Source organism: Pan paniscus, chromosome 16 (assembly GCF_029289425.2).
Source record: "Pan paniscus chromosome 16, NHGRI_mPanPan1-v2.0_pri, whole genome shotgun sequence".
Taxonomy (NCBI): Eukaryota; Metazoa; Chordata; class Mammalia; order Primates; family Hominidae; genus Pan; species Pan paniscus.
This window is the reverse complement of record NC_073265.2, coordinates 52,908,267-52,928,765: the sequence shown is the minus strand read 5'-3', so window position 1 is coordinate 52,928,765 and position 20,499 is coordinate 52,908,267. Positions and strand designations below refer to the sequence as shown.

The window sequence follows — 20,499 nt, the reverse complement described above, 5'->3', positions numbered from 1 at the left end:
TCGTCTCTCCTTTCTCTCTAATACTTTCTGGTTCTTAAAACATTTATTAACAACAAACAGGAAGATAGTAAAACCCCAATAAGATTTTTGAAACAGATGAACACATTATGATCACTTATTATATGTAGAATTTTCTCGGTTAGCAAGGTTAATTGAGAATTTGATATAGTAACTTTTGTTCTGTCTCATAAAAGCTTTCAATTCTAATGTGGTTAGATATTGTGAATTTAAAAAATTTCTATTTCCTTTTTCTTTTCCTCACTGCTGCCACACTGTAGGAACCCAAATTAGCTTTTGAAGATGTGGATGCAGCAGAGTTGTACCCATGTGTGATGTTCTATAGTAGCAATCCAGGGGAAAAGGTAATGAAGTCTCAAACCTTTATTTAAGAATATTTGTTATTTTATTGTTTAGTATCATAGAGTTTATAAATATAATAAGCTGTTTCTTCTGCCATTAAAAGTACTTGACTTAGGTAATCCATTCTTCTAGAAAAAGGTTACTTTCAGAAATTGACTTTACGATATATTAATATTAAGGCACTATTTCATGTTCTGGCAATTTGAATACAGTGAGTCAACTTTCAAACGTGCAGTCACAAGAACTACAAGACCTAGTTTAGAGATAATCTAATTCACTGGCAATTAATGGGTATGAGAGAGAAATCTAGAAATAATTTTAAATGTAATAAGATGCTATCAGCTGAATAATAGAAGTTGTAGTCATAATGAGGAAACTACCTTTCATTCAGCTGGGGGAATTTTCAGGTGTTGTAGATGGTGTGAATTTGAACTTCATGACAACAGTATTAATAGGATACCCTCCATTGTAAACTTTCTCTTTCACCTCATCCAAAACCCAGGCAGAGAAAACCTTTGTGATCTCCCTGTGCTGGTGGGTAGATTTTTTTTCCCTACTCCATCCTTTCACTTGCGGATGCATAGTACAGCTTAAGTCAAGTCTCAAGAATTTCTAGCCACTATGTAGTAGAAGCTTTCAGGTTTTATCATGTATAATATTTCCATAATGAAATTGCTGGACCTGATATATTCTAACAAAGAAAATTACCTTTTATTCTATGTTTTTAAAAATACATATTTTTAATGTCAAGGAATTATAATTTAAGGCTAGCTGAGAACTGTTTCTTGGACAGCCAGGACAACCAAAACTGAACTGGAGATGAAGTAAAGATGCAGCCCAGTGCCTGATACCATCCCTTGCCCTATGTAGGTTTGCAGCCCAAAGTAGTTTCTGTCATGTTCTGGTTCGAATGATGGCCTGGTGGTTTCTGCCATCTGTGAACCTTGAAGAAATTCATTCAGACTTAGACTATGTATCAATCAATTTATTCTATCTAGAAGGCATTTTTGATAAATTTTAGAACCTCTGAGAAACACAATACTAACAGCAGTTAACCTTTTTTAACATTTACAGCGTGACTGGCAATGTACTAATAAGCACTTTATGTGCATAATCTCATTTAATCTTTAAAATAACTGTAGGAGACAGATGCTATTATTAGTGTCAGGTTTTAAATGAAAAGCTAAGGCTTAGAATGATTAGATAATTTCCCAAGATTATACAGAGTTATGATTTGAACCCAAGTTTTGCTCCTCTTTTTACTTCTGTGTCTTATTTGCAGTGTGTATCCAGATTGTGACTTTTTGATTTTACTTTTGCACCCCTTGAACAATGTAAAATGTCCAGGACTCATCATTCTGGAGCCTTGAGGATGAGAATGAGTATATCCTTAAGCCTTATTTTAGACTAAATTGAGTCAGTCATATACGGCTTGGTCTCTATATTCATCTTTCAAATTTTCCTAACATCTCTGGAATTCATGAGTTACAGGAAATGTAAATAACAGGGCAGCTTATTCCAGTGGACCATACCACTACTAACTTCAGTGTGTCTGTAACATTTCCTTACTCTTTGGGGGCCAGTTGGTATAATTCACATGTATGAAGAGACCCAAATACTAGTTCAACATGGGATTCTACATGTTAGAATTTATAGTGACCAAGAAGAACTACTAATAGCATGTGTTTTCCACCCTCTTTACTTTTATATAGGTGAAAATTTGTGATATGCAGATGCGTGGCACACCCCGAGACTTACTTCCAGGAGATCCTATTTGTAGTCCAGTAGCAGCAGTGCTGGCTGAGGCCACTATTCAGCTCATCCGTATCCTTCACCGAACAGACCGTTGGACTTACTGCATTAACAAAAAAATGATGGAAAGGCTTCACAAAATTAAGATATGTATTAAAGAGTCAGGTCAGAAGCTAAAGAAAAGCCGCTCGGTTCAGAGCCGAGAGGAAAATGAAATGAGAGAGGAGAAGGAGAGCAAAGAGGAAGAGAAAGGTAAACATACTAGGCATGGCCTCGCTGACCTCTCAGAGCTGCAGCTGAGGACTCTTTGCATAGAGGTGTGGCCCGTGCTGGCTGTGATAGGAGGAGTTGATGCTGGTCTTAGAGTTGGAGGTCGGTGTGTTCACAAGCAAACTGGGCGCCATGCCACGCTGCTGGGAGTGGTCAAAGAGGGCAGCACGTCTGCCAAGGTCCAATGGGATGAAGCAGAAATTACTATCAGGTATGATCTGTTGAGTTACACTTTTAGCAAACAAATATTTAATGGTGAAATAGGCCATTGCCTGTCGACAGTGAGTAATTATGTATTTTAGGTGAGCTGCCAGTTAACTTTTAAAAATATTTCTCATGCAGCTAGATGTTTCTACTGTAATTTCTTAAAGGAGAATTTCCTAAACCCATGTTCTTTGAAATACTAGTGGGTTTTAAAAATACATAGTCTTTTTGTTTTGTTTCGTTTTGTTTTGGGGAAAAAAATGGTAACCTCCTTAGTTCATATGTTTAACTGGGATTCTTCCAATTTTCATTTGGCTTTTTGCATTTTGATAATTTCTGTTACACACTGGCATAGTAAAAAGCCAGCCAGCTAATCTGTTCATTGCATTTTGTGGTAGCAAGGCTCTGAATATTGGATATGAACATTTGACGGACTGAAATTAGGCTTTGCATTATCTGTAATTTTAAGTATTCTTCCTATTTATAAAACCACATATTTCTATCCCCTCAATGTAAACATTTTGATTAGATGTGAAAGTTACATTTATTTAACACAAACTGGGTATTTAAAAGCATTTAGGTGTGTTTGAATTCAGAGAGGATTTGTGCAAATTACAAATTTCATATGTTTACAAGGAAATGCAGGTTGAGCATCCCAAATCCAAAAATCCAAAATCCAAAGTGCTCCAGTGAATATTTCCATTGAGCATCATGTTGGTGCTCAAAAAGTTTCAGGTTTTCACTCAAAGGAGCTGCCCATTGGAGCATTTCAGATTTGGGATTTTTGGATTTGGGATGCTCACCTGGTAAGTACAATGTAAATATTCCAAAATTTGGGAAAAAAATCTGAAATCCAGAACACTTCTGATCCTGTGCATTTTGGATAAGGGATACTCATCCTGTCAAGTATCTTCCTTGATAAGGAGACTCATTTGTCTAATGACTCTACATAATTGTATCATTTGAAAATATGGATTTATTGGTGATATTATGTAACTGTTCATTATGCTGCCCATTGTGATTCCTGTAAAGTTACATGTTGGTATGACATAGAACAATATCTTTTTAAATTTTATTTGATTTTATTATTTATTTTTTTGAGACTGAGTCTCGCTCTGTCGCCCAGGCTGGAGGGCAATGGCATGATCTTGGCTCACTGCAACTTCGCCTCCCAGGTTCAAGCAATTCTCCCACCTCAGTCTTCTGAGTAGCTGGGATTACAGGCACCCACCATCATGCCCGGCTAATTTTTTTATTTTTGTAGAGACAGGGTTTCACCATGTTACCCAGGTTGGTCTTGAACTCCTGACCTCAAGTGATCCACCTGCCTCGGCCTCCCAAAGTGCTGAGATTACAGACATGAGCCACCACGCTTGGCCGGAACAATATCTAAAACAGTGGTTCTTTGTGGTTTTGGAGTGGTACTGTTTCAGAATTTAGTGAATGCTATGGATCATCTTAGCCAAAAAATACATACACATAAACTTTACACACAATTTCAGGGGTTAATGGACTCTGCCTTCCCCTCCATTCTACCAAGCTAAGAAACCAGTGACAACTTTACAGAATGACATGCAAGTGTCAACCTTTCCTCTCATTCTTTGCCTTGTTTCAGAAAGGATTTATGATGCCTGGTTAAGATGCATACAGTAGGCTGGGCTTGGTGGCTCACACTTGTAATCCCGGCAGTTTGGGAGGCAGAGGCAGGCAGATCACCTGAGGTCAGGAGTTTGAGACCAGCCTGGCCACCATGGCAAAACCTTCTTTCTACTAAAAATACAAAAAAGCCAGCTGTAGTCGCGTGCGCCTGTAATTCCAGCTACTCAGGGAGCTAAGGTAGGAGAATCTCTTGAACTCAGTAGTCAGAGGTTGCAGTGAGCTGAGATCGCACCACTGCACTGCAGCCTGGGTGACAGAACAAGACTCTGTCTCCAAAAAAAAAAAAAAAAAAAAAAGATGTATACAGTATAGCAAAATAAGTGAATTAATAAATTAAAACGAAAAATGAGCCTAGAGGAAAATAGAAAGGTAATATAGAACCAAGATTTAGGTTAGAACAACAAAACTTTATACCGGCAAAAGCTTTTTATTAGATTTTGTATAATTATATCATTCTTAAACTTCAGGAAGTTCTTGCCAATATCAGGAAATATATAATTATATTTTGGCTTAAACTATAGAGGCATTATTTGAGACTACAAAGTAAACTTTTTTATGAAATGAAGTCCTCACTGAAATAAGTTACAAGTAACCATTTATAAACTAGATTTATTATACAAATTTTCTGAATAGCTTACGTCAAACTACATCTGACCAACCTCCTGTTTTTATAAGTAAAGGTACACAGCCACACCCATTTGTTTAGTTGTATCAGTGGCTGCTTTTGCACTATGATGTCAGGGTTGAGTGGTTGCAGCTGAGACTGTGTGCCCTGCAGAGTCTAAAATATTTCCTGTCTGGCCCCTTACAGAAAGTTTGCTAACTCCTGGCATACATTATATATTAGCGAATATTCTTATTTGAAAGCATCTCATTGCTTCTGCATTTAGCATCACATCTCCCCATTTTCTCATAATAGACTCGTTTTTCTCTGTGTTTGTAATGATTTCTCTAGTTTGTGTAAATTATTCTCTGTATTGTGTACATGATGCACCTTATTTTGTCTACATTATTTTCCGTACCTTCCTCCCGTCTTTCCCTCACTTGCTTCTTCCTGTGTCATTCTGATCTTTATTAAAGCTTCCCAACTTTTTGGTCGCCTAGTGATACTCCATTGTATAATCTGGAACCCTGTGAACCATTGCCGTTTGATGTGGCGCGATTCCGAGGCCTGACGGCTTCTGTGCTGCTGGACCTAACATATCTCACTGGCATTCACGAAGACATGGGGAAACAGAGCACCAAACGACATGAAAAGAAACACCGACATGAATCCGAGGAGAAAGGGGATGTTGAGCAGAAACCTGAGAGTGAATCCGCTTTAGATATGCGAACAGGCCTAACATCTGATGACGTCAAAAGTCAGAGTACCACAAGCTCCAAATCAGAAAATGAAACTGCTTCATTTTCTTTAGATCCAACACTGCCAAGTGTGGAATCCCAACATCAAATAACAGAAGGGAAAAGAAAAAATCATGAACACATGTCCAAAAACCATGATGTAGCCCAGTCAGAAATCAGAGCAGTCCAGCTGTCCTATCTTTACCTCAGTGCTATGAAGTCACTTAGTGCCCTTCTTGGCTGTAGTAAATATGCTGAGCTGTTGCTGATACCAAAAGTTCTGGCTGAAAATGGCCACAACTCAGACTGTGCAAGTTCTCCAGTTGTTCATGAAGACGTGGAGATGCGAGCAGCCCTGCAGTTCTTGATGCGACACATGGTGAAGCGAGCAGTCATGCGGTCACCCATAAAGAGAGCATTGGGATTAGCTGATCTGGAACGAGCACAAGCCATGATCTATAAATTAGTGGTTCATGGGCTTTTGGAAGACCAATTTGGGGGCAAAATTAAGCAAGGTATGTTATCTGATTTTTTTTTTTTGGGCTTTTGTGCTGTTGAGATTATTTTCATAATTGTCAGAAGTGATACATTCTGTAAGTGATTTGTAAAAAAAAAAAATTTTTTTTTTGGTCAAAGCAATTTTCACATCATTTTTTCTTGAAAACAGTTCTTTTTTATTATTTTTCTATTAGTAATCTTCTGTCTATAATTTTGCTATTTTAAACCTATACCAGTGTTAGAACACAGCAATTATTACTACATTTTGTAAAACAAAATTTAACTTATACCAAAAAAAGTATTTATTGATCTGACTCAAAATACATAGTATTCTGGCAAGCACGGTGGCTCATGCCTGTAATCCCAGCACTTTGGGAGGCCGAGGCGGGCAGGTCACTTGAGGCCAGGAGTTCTAGACCAGCCTGGCCAACATGGTGAAACCCTGTCTCTACTAAAAATACAAAAATTAACCGGGCATAATGGCGTGTGCCTTTAATCCCAGCTACTCAGGAAGCTAAGGCAGTAGAATATCTTGAACCTGGGAGGCGGAGGTTACAGTGAGCCGAGATTGTGCCACTGCACTCAAGCCTGGGCGGCTGAGCGAGACCCTGTCTCAAAAAACAAACCAAAATACATAGTATTCTCATATCTTCTCAGAGATATTTTAAAAGAAATTTTAAAGTCTCTACTTTCATAGGCTGCATATTGCATGTAAAAAAAAAAAGCTCCTGTTTTATCTTGTATCCTCACATTTGGGGAGAATATGAATGCAGAAATAAAAACGAGATTCGTTCAGTAAATGTTTGTTGAGTACCTACTATGTGTTGGGTACTTTCTTAGGTTCTGGAGAGGCAGCAGTTAACAAAAGAAAGTCCCTTGCCTTCATGGAGTTTATATTGTTCTTCCTTCTTTCCCTTCTTTCTTCTTTTCCTTTGTACTTATTCCTTTTCTTCTTGTCTTAGCTTGGACAGTAAATAGAGAGAGAGAGAGGTACATGGTGTGTATAAGTAGGAATGTTAAGATCATGATGATTGTGAAGTAATGTGGCTTTTTATCAAACCTAATAGAATTACTTGTCTTTGTAGCAACTCATATTTTAGTTATGTTTATTTGTAGGCTTCCTTAACAATTAAAAAAAAATATATAAATACTTTGTAAACTTTTAGAGTTGTTAACTGAGTGGGTTTTTTAATGCAATTGTCCTTTTTAAATCGTGAAGTTTCTGTCTTGGTTTTTACTCTTCTTGTATTTACATGCTTTTATCTTTGCCTATTTGTAGATTAAAGATAGGCATCAAAATGAAAGTGTGAAGGAAACACAGTTTTAATGATTGGATACCTTAGAGAACCTCTTATCAGATCTTACAACCAAAAGTGAGACTTTTTTTGTTTTTAAGAGAACCCTCTTCTCTAAAAACAGAAATGTGTAATTACAAGGGCTCATTACAATACTGTCTGTAGAGTCTGGAATTAATGAGTACAGTAGTGAATACAAAGATGTATATATGTAAGAATATTTTTTTCTGTCAGTCTTTCATAGAAATTGATGCTTGTGAAATATATTTAGAAACTTTTCAATTAAACAGGTAGAAGTTTTTTATTCCCACTGTTATTTTTGAAAAAACAAATCCTTACTACTTTCTTAACCTTTTTTTTGGTTTCTAGAGATTGATCAACAAGCTGAAGAAAGTGACCCTGCCCAGCAGGCACAGACACCAGTTACTACTAGCCCATCAGCCTCAAGCACGACCTCCTTTATGAGCAGCTCTCTGGAGGACACCACAACTGCCACCACTCCAGTCACTGACACAGAAACAGTGCCTGCATCCGAGTCCCCGGGAGTGATGCCTCTTAGTCTTCTCAGGTAGAGAAGTTGACCTTTAATGTCTGCCATACTGATGCCTGTGTTTCTGAAGGCACAGTTGTCCTCATATGAATAGTATGCCCAACTGAATCTTGGTGTTCTAGAGCTAGAAAGAAACTAAGAGATCATATAGTCAAGCTCATTTTACTGAATTTGGAAATGTCCCTCAGAAGTTTAATAACTTACCCAAAACTCACAGCCAGTTAGTGGTGATCCCAGGTCTAATCAACTGTGGTGCTGACCAGCAAGTACTCTAACATTCTCTCTCTTATGATGATATTTTTTTCCCCTAAGTTTTTGAGTATTTTTTTTTTCCTCAAAAAGTAAATACTTGTATTTGGAATATTCACCTCCATGAAAATAATTTTCTCTTCTTAGGTTGTTTTCCTTTTAAGCATACTTCTTTAACTGTATTTTTATTCTTAAAAAAATTTCGAGCAAGTCTGCTTTTCAAACGAAAGGGCATGTCTTATGATGCTTCTTTAGCCAACTCTATTTTAATAGGTTTGTAAATTCCAAGTGATGCTTACTTAAATTTCTTTTTGCTTTAATTTGCCAGATGTATATACAAATGAAAACTTTTGAGAGAAGAGCCTTCAGGGAAGAGACTGTTTTATGAGCTCTCTTAACTATGACTTAAGTGAAATAAGGGAAGCAGAATGGTTAGCCTCCCTTTTTCTTCTTTCCCCTCTTTCCTTAGTTAAGAAGGCATTACGATTTTCACTGTGTAGACTGACATCTTAAACAGTGGAACAGGGGAGTGTCTATTGTAGTGATTCTCAATTTTTGGTGTGCCCAAGGCCACCTGGGCAACTTTTTAAAGCTCTAGGGCTGTATCCCTCAGCAAGTCTGATTCAGTAGGTCTGGTGGGGCCCATAGTTTACATTTTAATTAAGTTTCTCTAGTGATTCTGATACAGTGGCTTCAGCGTACACTTTGAGAATTACTGCTGTGGTCTTGTGCAGGAGTACAATCCTAGTACCATTTTCAGACCCCACATATCTCCTACATGTTAGCTCTCTCACTGGAATAATAGTTTCAGGAGGTGCGTCTGTTCAAAGAATAAGGAAGATAGAGGAATAATAGGTTATTCTTTTTTTCTCTCTCACTTTTTTTTTTTTTAAGAGACAGCTTCTTACTCTGTCACTGAGACTGGATTACAGCAGCACAGTCATAGTTCATTGCAGCCTCAAAGTCTTCTAGATTCAAGCCATCCTCCTGCCTCAGTCTCCTGAGTAGCTGGGACTACAAGTGTACCACCACACCTGGCTAATTTTTTTTTTTTTTTTTTTTTGAGACAAAGTTTCACTCTTGTTGCCCAGGCTGGAGTGCAGTGGTGCGATCTGGGCTCACCGTAACCTCAGCCTCCTGAGTTCAAGCGATTCTCCTGCCTCAGCCTCCCGAGTAGTTGGGATTACAGGCATGTGCTACCACTCCCGGCTAACTTTTTGTATTTTTAGTAGAGACAGGGTTTCTCCATGCTGGTCAGGCTGGTCTCGAACTCCCAACCTCAGGGGATCTGCCCACCTTAGCCTCCCAAAGTGCAGAGATTACAGATGTGAGCCACCGCACCTGGCCCCTCGCTAATTTTTTGAAATTTTTTTGTAGAGACAGGATCTTGCTTTGTTGCCCAGGCTTGTCTTGAACTCCTGGCCTCAAGTGATCCTGTGGCCTCAGCCTCCCAAGTATGCTGGTATTACAGGTGTGAGCCACGATGCTTGCCTGATACGACATTCTAATATGGTTTTTAATCCCTCTGGCAATTACAGAATTCAAGGCGTCCACACAAGATCAGTAGCACTGTGACTCCTTGTAACCTTTTCAGCTCTGATTAGTGTGGGCATGGGATTCAGTGGTAGAATCATGCCCCCTTGCTCCCATAGGCATTCACCAGGACTTTTGACTCCTCATTTCTTCTGTCTTCATTTTCCTGCTATTGGCTGGGACTTCATTAGAGTTGCACTTGGCTCTTACTGGGCGAACATCATTTAGTAGAGGAAAACCAGAGAACTGCTGCTTCCTGTGTGTATACCATTGTATTACTGACTTGGTAGACAGTACATTTTTGATACTTAGAAAGTTCCTAGTTCTTTTGGACAAATCTGAAGAGCAGTCAGTGTGGATCTTTATGGACTTTATACTCTAACTGCTGTCCACATTTCTCAACTGAAGAGGGGTTCTCCCCCGATACCTTTCCCTGACTGTGCTCCACATTCTCATCGGAGAAGGGGCTGCCTCCCCGTACCTTTCCCCGACTGTGCCGCTGGCATATCATTCATGTACTGTTTTGCAGTTGTGATAGGTGACTAGACAGTTACCTTTTCTTTCCATAACTTGCCTGTAAACCATTACTTTCAATCCATGTGAATAATTTCATGACTAGCTAGTGAGTTTATATTAATATTTAAAAGTAACTGCAAGTTACCTATCTTTAAAAGCCTTCTTTGCACTCTAACTATACATACCAAATTACCCCTCTTATCTTGGTATTATAGTCGAAGGAAAGCTCTGTGAAGGCAGGCATTTTTCATCTATTTTGCTAATGGCTGTATTCCCCCCACCTGCTTTGTTGCTGGCATTTTGCTGAAAGAATCATAAGGTTTTATTACATTTATACTGAAAGTGCTGCATGAGATAATCATTTTTAAAACTAGGGAGTCTTTCTCCCCACCCTCCATTAAACTATGGCTAACCTGTTTAGTCTTCCAGGTTGCATATTCTTCTATAAGAAGATTGTGATGTATGTATTATTTCGTAAATTGGATTTTTATGCTAACCACTGTTATTTTCTTAAAGGCAAATGTTCTCTAGTTACCCAACTACCACTGTACTTCCCACACGTCGGGCACAGACTCCTCCAATATCTTCGTTACCAACCTCTCCTTCTGATGAAGTAGGAAGGAGGCAAAGTTTAACTTCTCCTGATTCCCAGTCAGCAAGGCCAGCTAACCGCACAGGTGTGTGTGCTGATATGCACTATGATATCCAAAAGTTGGCATTCCAGATGTGTGGGACTTTATTATGTGGGCATTGTGTTTTGTCTTCACAGAAGGTAAAACAGTGATTTTAATGAAGGGGAACTGCCCCATTAAACTGAGCTATGATCTTCATGTTGAAGCTGTGGATTGAATTATGGCCATTTCGGAGAGAAATAATGTGCTGTACATTAGTCATATCAGCTCTTCATTTTTCCCAATATAGCCATTTTTAGTGTTGTAAGTTTCCCTCTAAGTACTGCTTTAGCTGCAACCCACACGTTTTGAAATGCTGTGTTTTCATTTTCATTTAAAAGTACTTTCTAATTTGCCTTTGATGTCTTCTTTGCCCTCTGGACTATTTGGAAGTATGTTATTTAGTTTTCAAATATTTGGGGGATTTTCTAGATATCGTTTTGTTACTGCTTTCTAATTTTATTATTGTCAGAGAACATCTTGTATAACTTGAATCACTTTAAATTTATTGAGACTTGTCTTATAGCCTAGAATATCATCTGTTTTGGTAAATATTCCAAGTGCACTTGGAAAATATGTGTATTGTGCTGTTGTTGAGTGTTCTATAAATTGTTTAGCAGGCTCAAATTGGTTGATACTGTTGTCTAAGTCTTCTTTATCCTTTCTGTTTTTTTTGTCTACTTGTTCTGTCTATTATTGAGAGAGTGTTGTTGAAATCTGTGACGATAATAGTGGATTTTTCTATTTCCTGTTTTCGGTTTTCAGTTTTTGTTTCATATATTTTAAAGCTCTGTCTTTAGGTTCATAAACATTTAGGATTCTTACGTTCTTTTAATGAATAGACCTTCTGTTATTATGAAATGCCTTCATCCTTGGTGATATTTTTTTGCCCTGAAATCTGCTTTCTCTGATGTTATAGCCACTCCTGCTTTTTAAAAATTGTTAGGATGGTTTATCTTTACTCATCATTTTACTTTTCATCCATTTGTGTCTCTATATTTAAAATGGGTAAAGGCAGCATGTAGTAGTTAGGTCTTGCTTTTTCTGTTTGTTTGTTTGTTTGTTTTTAGAGACAGCCTCTTGCTCTGTCACCCGGGCTGGAGTGACCTTGGGTCACTGTAGCCTCAACCTCTTGGGCTCGAGCAGTTCTCCCACCTCAGCTTCCCAAGTAGCTGGGACTACAGGTGCATGCCACCACACCCAGCTAATTTCTGTATTTTTTTGTAGAGACAGGGTCGTACCATGTTGCCCAGGCTGGTCTCAAACTCCTGACCTCAGGGGAATCTTGCTTTTTTTAATCCAGTCTGATATTCTCTACCTTTTAATTGGGGTGTGTAGGCCTTTTACATTTAATGTGATCATTGATATGGTTGGTTTTAAATCCACCTTCTTTCTATTTTGTTCCACCTGTTTTTTGTTCTCTTTTGAATTAATTAACTTTCTTTGAATTAAATAAGTTTTATTATTCCATTTCACCTCCTTTGTTGGCTTATTAGCTATACAGTTGACCCTTGAACATTGCAGGGGTTGCAGCACCAACCCCCTGAATAGTTGAAAATCTGCATATAACTTTTGACTCCATAAAGATGAGAAGATATATTTACTGTTCATTAAGTGGAAGTGGATCATCATAAAAGTCTTCATTATAGTCATATTCCCGTTGAGTAGGCTAGGAAAAGGAGGGACTAGTCTTGCTCTCCCAGGCGTGGCAGAGGCAGAAGAAAATCCACATATAAGTGGACCCGAGCAGTACAAACCCATGTTGTTCAAGAGTCAACTGTACATCGTTTTATATTTTTAGAGATTACCTTCTGGTTTATAGTATATGTCTTTAATTATCAGAGTCTACCTTAAGGTGATATTGTACCACTTCATACGTAGTTAAAGTAATAATTTTACAACAGGATGATTTTATTTTCCTTTTCTCATCATTTATACTTTTGTTATACATTTCACTTTTACACATAAGCTCCATAATAAATTATTATTTGTTTTGGATAGTTTTTATGGCTATATCTTCTAATTCATTCATCTTTCCTTCTGCAGTGTCTAATGTTCTGTTAATGTCCAGTGTATTTTTCTATTCAGACACTATAGTTTTCATCAGTAGACATTTGATTTGTTTTTTTTTTAATCTCGTCTTCCATGTTTATTTCACATGCTCAATCTTTCCTCTAACTTACTGAATACATGGAATAATAGTTGATTCTCATTATTAGCAATAGTTATGTTCTAAAAGGTCATTATGAACACTGAATTAGCAAATACTGAACCATTGCTCCTAGGAGAAATACAGGGTTAAGTTCCTGTGAACTTCTAGTTACATTTCCATCATCTGATCAGTATGCTGTATAATCTTGTTTTATGCATCTTTCTGTTTAAAGATACCACATTTAATACATACTGTTTATTCACTAACATTGAGCTTATGGCCACCAACAGTATAGCTCATCATGAATGAAGCTTATCTAACATATGTATTTTCTTCATAAGGCACATTACAGCTTCCTTGTGCTTAGAAACACTAGACAGCACTTTAGCACTATGCTTGGGGCCATTTTAATCAGGGAAATCACCGACCAAAAGCATAAAAATGCAAAGAATGTAGCACTAAATAGACTATGAAAAGGACACTTGTTTTTCACATGAGAGCTGAAACATGAAGGCAGAGCATCACCTTGTTGGACCTCAGCTGTGAACACATATGTTGAGGGACTAAACTTTTTAGTCCCTCTGCATATGTCACAAATGACTACAAAAGTATATGAGTATTGATTTTGAGATTACAAATAAATTTTATTGAGTACACAGATACACAAATATGGAACTTGGATGAGGAGTGGGTTATTTACATATTCTTATAGTACCTCTACACAAATCTTTACAAAGTATAACATAAATGGATGTTAGTAAAACTGGGATTACAGGTGTGAGCCACAGTGCCCAGCCACATATTCTGAGTAGAGGAAAATTTCATTAAACTTGGGCAATACTAGGAAATTGAGGACTATGAAGACACTTTTTACTCACGGTATCTAGTGATATTTAGGTTCTTATTTCTCTTCCTTTTGTCTCAGCCTTGTCAGACCCAAGCAGTAGACTTTCAACTTCTCCTCCTCCTCCAGCAATTGCAGTTCCCTTGCTGGAAATGGGGTTCTCTCTTCGGCAGATTGCCAAAGCCATGGAAGCTACAGGTAGGATAAGTTTTTATATATCAGTGTATACGGTTATGAGAAGTCCTAGCTTTATTAAAGACAACATAATTTTTAAGAGGCTATGAAACTTGGTAAGATTTTTAACACTATATTTTGTTACAAGAGCATCATAGCAAACACTCTTAAACTGATAACATAAAGACCTAATTCTTTGCCCAAAGTCAGCATCAGACTGTTTTTCCCCTGTATAGGTGCTAGGGGAGAGGCTGATGCCCAGAATATCACTGTCCTTGCCATGTGGATGATAGAGCACCCTGGGCATGAGGATGAAGAGGAGCCCCAGTCGGGCAGCACAGCAGACTCTAGGCATGGAGCAGCCGTTCTAGGCAGTGGCGGGAAGTCAAATGATCCCTGTTATTTGCAGTCACCTGGAGACATACCATCAGCTGATGCTGCTGAAATGGAGGAAGGTTTTAGTGAAAGGTGAAATTCCAGTTTCTGTACTTTTGTTCCATGTGTTATAAATTTCAAAGCCCCATTTATTATATATCCTGTCATAAATGCTTCTAATTGTATGTAAAGTTTATAAATATAGTTATATGAAAAGATGGGCATTTTAGTTACAAGTTTATATTTCTGTGAAGGGTAAAAGTGACATGACAAGTTTTGATTTGAATAGGTGTTTTCATGCCAGAAGGAATTTCATAATTTTTGTGTAAAATTGTACTGAAAAAGGAAACAAGTTTATTTTGAAGTAAACATGCTAATAAAATAATTTTATCTCGTACAAGTGATATAAAATCGAGTCTTCATTTTAATATTGGACATTGATTTAATATATTTGATAGAATTGAACTTTTTTTTTTCTGAGACGGAGTCTCGCTCTGTCGCCAGGCTGGAGTGCAGTGGCGCAATATTGGCTCACTGCAGCAACCTCCGCCTCCCCAGTTCAAGCAATTCCCTGCCTCAGCCTCCCAAGTAGCTGGGACTATAGGCATGTGCCACCATGCCCGGCTCATTTTTTGTATTTTTAGTAGAGACAGGGTTTCACCATGTTGGCCAGGACGGTCTCGAACTCCAGACTTCGTGATCCACCCACCTTGGTCTTCCAAAGTGCTGGGATTACAGGCCTGAGCCACCGTGCCTGGCCTAGAATTGAACTTTTAAGTCTTCTCTGTGTAATATTTATATTTTCATCTCTTCTATAGTTTTTAATATCTAGTAGAAGATGCCCCTTTAAGTGTAAAAAGATTTCTGTGATAATGCCTATCCTAAAATGAGATGTATAGAATATCTTACAAATTCTCCCTAAAATCTTTTTTCCTTCATCACTTCTTATGACTTTAAATGTTTATTTTTTATTTTAACTATGGAGCCATATAGTAACCAAGGCTTGTGTCCTAGATGGCATGCAAGCTTTTTCCAACAAGCTCAGTGAATATTTTCATAACGTATTTCAAAATACCTGTTTTTCCTAGGCAAGAATTCTCAATCATTTCAAATTTTAAGTATTTAATCTTTTAGGATTTAGTTAAGGTCATATTTGATCTCATTTAAATTTGAGCTTCATTAAACATCATTTTGTTGTTGGAAGAATTCAAAATCAGATAAAGTTATTGCTCAGGTCACAGGAAATGTTATATGCATAATTGAACTGTTCAAGGGATAAAGATGTGTTTCAAATTTTATCATAAACATATTTTATTCTCAATGAGAATAAAGTAATACTACAAGTAAGCTTACACCTATGCTTTCTTTCCATAATGGTTTCAAAAACTTTGTGTTGCTTTCTCACTTGCACTTGTAGCCCTGATAATTTGGATCATACAGAGAATGCAGCTTCTGGAAGTGGACCATCAGCTAGAGGTCGCTCAGCGGTAACAAGAAGACACAAGTTTGACTTAGCTGCTCGCACACTGCTAGCAAGAGCAGGTAATTGTATGTTCTGTATCCTTTTCTTTGTGAAAGATCTTATTTTGAAAGCAATATAAAGGCACATTAAAGAAGATGCAAACTAATGATACTAAGTGCTCAGTCCCTCCACATTAACAGAACAGCTATTTGGATATCATTTTCTATGCATTTACATAATTTTATTTAAATCATAGCATACATTCATAGGCTTATTTTTAAGTTTCCCTGGGTGCAGAAGTCTATACTGGCCACTTGTAGATTTTGAGAAATTATATAAATGCTTTTCCTTCTGCTCTCAGTCAATTATAATTTAAGAAGTGATGATGCATGTTTAATGTTTAGCATCAGTGGTAAGAAGGAGCTGGAAAGGGCACTGTGCCAAAAAAGTAGGCCCTGGCTTTTCTGATGTACTGCTCTGTGGTTGTTAGGGCTTCACTGCTAGATAAGGACCAGATTCCCTCATTACATTAGTACATTCTAGGATTACGTTCTGGGCATGTAAAATATAAATTATAGGGAATATATTTTCCAAACCAAAAACTTGAATATGTGATTTGTCAAAACAGAATTTGATCACTGAAATACTACAACACGAGTAATGATTCAGTAATTTACGGGAACAGTGAGAGAACTGTATATTTCTCATATAATTAAGGTAACTGATTTTTTTTAAAACCTAAAAGAATAGTAATAGCCAATATTTATTGAAGTTTTTTTCTATATGATTAACATTATAGCAGTGGCTCATGCCTATAATCCCAGCACTTTGGGAGGTGGAGGCAGGAGAAATCACTTGAGGCTAGGAGTTTGAGACCAGCCTGGGCAACATAGCAAGACCCTGTCTTTACAAAAAAATTAAAAACCGGTTAGCTGGGTATGGTGGCATGTGCCTGTAGTCCTAGCTACTCAGGAGGCTGAGACAGGAGGATGTCTTGAGCCCAGGGGTTCAGGGTTACAGTGAGCTGGGATTGTGCCATTGCACTCCAGCTTGAGTGACAGATCCAGATCCTGTCTCTAAAAACAGCAACAAAAACGTTATAAAGCATCGCATGGATTCTCTTACTTAAACCTATCAATAACCCAGTGAGATATGAGTGCTATTATTATCCCCATTTGCAAGAGAGGAAACACACGTGATAGGTATAATTTGATGTTTTATGGTCTGAGATCCAATAAGACAACTGAGATAGGTTCTCACCTACATGTATGGCAGTTAAGAACTGGCGAAATATTCAGAATTATTTTGTGCATGCAAATAAAATGCCTTTTTTGTTTTGTTCTGAGCGGGATTATACCGCTCTGTGCAGGCCCACAGGAATCAAAGTCGGCGAGAAGGAATATCTTTGCAGCAAGACCCAGGGGCGTTGTATGACTTTAATTTAGATGAGGAATTGGAAATTGATCTTGATGATGAGGCGATGGAAGCTATGTTTGGACAAGACCTGACCAGTGACAATGATATTCTGGGAATGTGGATCCCAGAGGTACTGGATTGGCCTACCTGGGTGTGTGTGACTGCAGCGGGGGCTGCTCTGACTTATTTTCCTGCCCTCCTGTTCGTATAGCTTACTAACAGCAGCCTTGCCTAGAGTTGAAACACTCTAAAAAGTATTTTATCTCATCCTGAGGTTTGGGGATTTAAAGCATGAGGTTACTTTGATACCTACAAACTAATAAGGAAAAGTCTCTCTTGCTTTCTCTGTGGGATTTTATTGTTTCTCTCCCCAGACAAGATGAATAGAGTCATACTGTGGTAATATTTGATTCTGATGTCAAAGATAGATTACAAAACAAGCATCAGGTTCCAGTAGACGTTGACAGGTTATATAACATGGCTGCTGTGCTCACATTGCTATCTGAATGCATGTTCTTCTCCTTCATAGGTTCCATTTAATCAATGTAATGCCTTATTCTAGGAACCAGTGCTCACCTAGATCTTGTAAATACCTCCATCTAGGGGCAGGGTACATGGTGGGTTTGTATATACATTGGTTAGCATTACATTTTTGTAGTAGGGAGACCAAAAAGCTCATAGATGTAAGTCCTACAGGAAAGAGAATCTGCTATATAAATAAGTGAATCATAATGATTTTTCTCAAAAATTCATAAAGTAGGTATGCATTTTGTGACCAGATGAAAATTAGTTCTTTTCACTAGTGGAGTTTTTTTTTTTAAAGCCTCATTTTGAGATAGGACAGATTGTCATGTTCATTAACTCTTCTCAGTAGGATACTCAGTTACTTGTATTATTGATATAACTTATTAGAGTGAGAGAGGGCAAAGAACACCTTCCGATTGTGTTGTCTGAATTCTGATTTGAAAGAAATTTTTTATTTAGCATTAATGAACATGTTGGAAATATTCTAGCATATGTAATAAAGTAATTTAATATCATAAATAATCTACTTGGTACTTCTTGGTTTTATGTTAAATTGACTAATCATTTGGTATGAAATCCTTTTGTGCAGCATGTTTGCGAGTCTGAAGACAGGGAAGAAGTGGTGGTGTGTGAACTGTGTGAATGCAGCGTCGTCAGCTTCAATCAGCACATGAAGAGAAACCATCCAGGCTGTGGGCGCAGTGCAAACCGCCAGGGCTATCGCAGCAATGGTTCCTATGTGGATGGCTGGTTTGGCGGTGAATGTGGGAGTGGAAATCCATACTACCTGTTATGTGGCACCTGCAGGGAGAAGTACTTAGCCCTGAAGACCAAATCTAAGTCAACAAGTTCTGAAAGGTACCTTGAAATTGTGTAGATATCCAGACCTCCTGAAGATACCTCATACCTTAAGTCTTGGGAACTGTAGATTTTTCACGTGAGGAGTTACATTTAACCTTCCCTGAAATCCCGTGATTCTTACACTTTGGGCAGAAGGGATGGAGGGGTTTCAGAAATTCATGTTCCCAGGAATAATGGCAAACCAACATATCCTTCCCTGGAGTTTGACTGTGTTAACCTCTGACTTGTTGGCAAGTAATGGTCAGGACCCTTGCCTTAACCCTCAGGAAGCTTCTACTCAATTCTTTTCATTGGTATTTTCTACCATATTTCTGGCATTTTAATTAAGATCTTTTTCCTGATGAAAAAAACAGACTTTTGATTAAACGAGTTCCATAAAAATATTATCTCTTTACATCCTTAATCCCTAGAGAGTAGGTTTGTTGCCCTTAATTGTCAACTATTAAAATCTTTAAGGCTTTATGGAATAGAATTTGGTTAAAAGAGTTGTTTTAGGTAACCCAGAAATCTCCCCAGTAGTTCGGTAAAATAATCATTGATTTTGTAAGCATGTGTGTACCTACATACCAGCAGTTTTTATTATGTTAGCCTATAACATGAAACATACTTTTTTATTTTGTGCTGCTTTATTAATGACCTCTTAAAATGTTCTAATGACTTAATTTGCATTTTGGGGTACTAACTGTTTTATATAAAAATGCAATGTTCTTCATGTTTGGTGCAGGTACAAGGGACAAGCTCCAGATCTAATTGGCAAGCAAGACAGTGTGTATGAAGGTAGTTTGTTTTGAGAGCCTCTTTATTTTACATGTTTTTTTATATATCCTCTCTGCTTAACATCTGTTACTAAAATTCACCTTCGTGTGTGTGTGTGTTTGTATTTGTGTACATGTTAACTTAAATTTTCCCTTAAAAACTCAAGGGAATTTAATAGCAACAACGCTGGTTTAAAAGTCAAAGGAGAAGAACCTGGTTTCAAAGACCAACTTTACCACAGAATCTTAATTTCTATTAGGTGTATTTTTTTTCAAAGTAGGGAAAGGATGTGGTATATTTTGAATTTCCACCCTAATTGTGGAAAGTAAAAAATAAATAGAGATGAGCATTGATTTTTCTGGAGCACTCATTTTCTTGAAATAACTCATTCCCTAATGATTACAGACAGCTAAGAACTCTTTGTTGGACCCATGACAATATTTTTAATTAGTTTAAACCTCTGTTACCAGCTGTAGCATTTGCTATTGCTATCAACTTATTTAACTACATTGACTCCCTTTCCCTGAGAGTCTCACTTATGCTTCAGGAGTGCAGTTTGGTTAAGTTTTCAGGAGATGGTGCCATAGTTCATTATGTGGTCACTGGACTTTCAATCCATCTGCATTTTATTTATTTATTTATTTATTATTTTTATTTCTTTGAGATGGAGTCTCACTCTGTTGCCCAGGCTGTAGTGCTGTGGCGTGATCTCAGCTCACTGCAGCCACGGCCTCCCAGGTTCAAGCAATTCTCCGGTCTCAGCCTCCTGAGTAGCTGGGATTACAGGCACACACCACAATGCCTGGCTAATTTTTGTATTTTTTGGTGGGGATGGGGTTTCATCATGTTGGCCAGGCTGGTCTCAAATTCCTGACCTCATGTGATCCAGTCGCCTCGGCCTCCCAGAGTGTTGGGATTACAGGCGTGAGCCATCGCATCTGGCTGCTCATCTGCATTTTAGATGTATTTTCAGAACAACCATTGCCAGCAGATTTATGTAATATTTAAATTCACATACTATACATTTATTTATTTA

At 37.8% G+C, this 20,499-nt stretch overlaps 1 protein-coding gene across 1 annotated transcript in view; it reads left to right on the top strand.

Moving 5' to 3' along the window:
* HERC1 (HECT and RLD domain containing E3 ubiquitin protein ligase family member 1) overlaps positions 1–20,499 on the top strand; it is a 230,944-nt gene that overhangs the window by 158,741 nt on the left and 51,704 nt on the right. Inside the window, exons 36-46 of the mRNA XM_034938907.3 lie at positions 279–362; positions 2,073–2,593; positions 5,326–6,101; positions 7,749–7,947; positions 10,744–10,904; positions 13,976–14,092; positions 14,305–14,536; positions 15,861–15,985; positions 17,252–17,472; positions 18,436–18,704; positions 19,432–19,484. Coding sequence (XP_034794798.2) covers positions 279–362; positions 2,073–2,593; positions 5,326–6,101; positions 7,749–7,947; positions 10,744–10,904; positions 13,976–14,092; positions 14,305–14,536; positions 15,861–15,985; positions 17,252–17,472; positions 18,436–18,704; positions 19,432–19,484 — 2,758 coding nt within the window. The remainder of the gene's footprint in view (positions 1–278; positions 363–2,072; positions 2,594–5,325; positions 6,102–7,748; positions 7,948–10,743; positions 10,905–13,975; positions 14,093–14,304; positions 14,537–15,860; positions 15,986–17,251; positions 17,473–18,435; positions 18,705–19,431; positions 19,485–20,499) is intronic.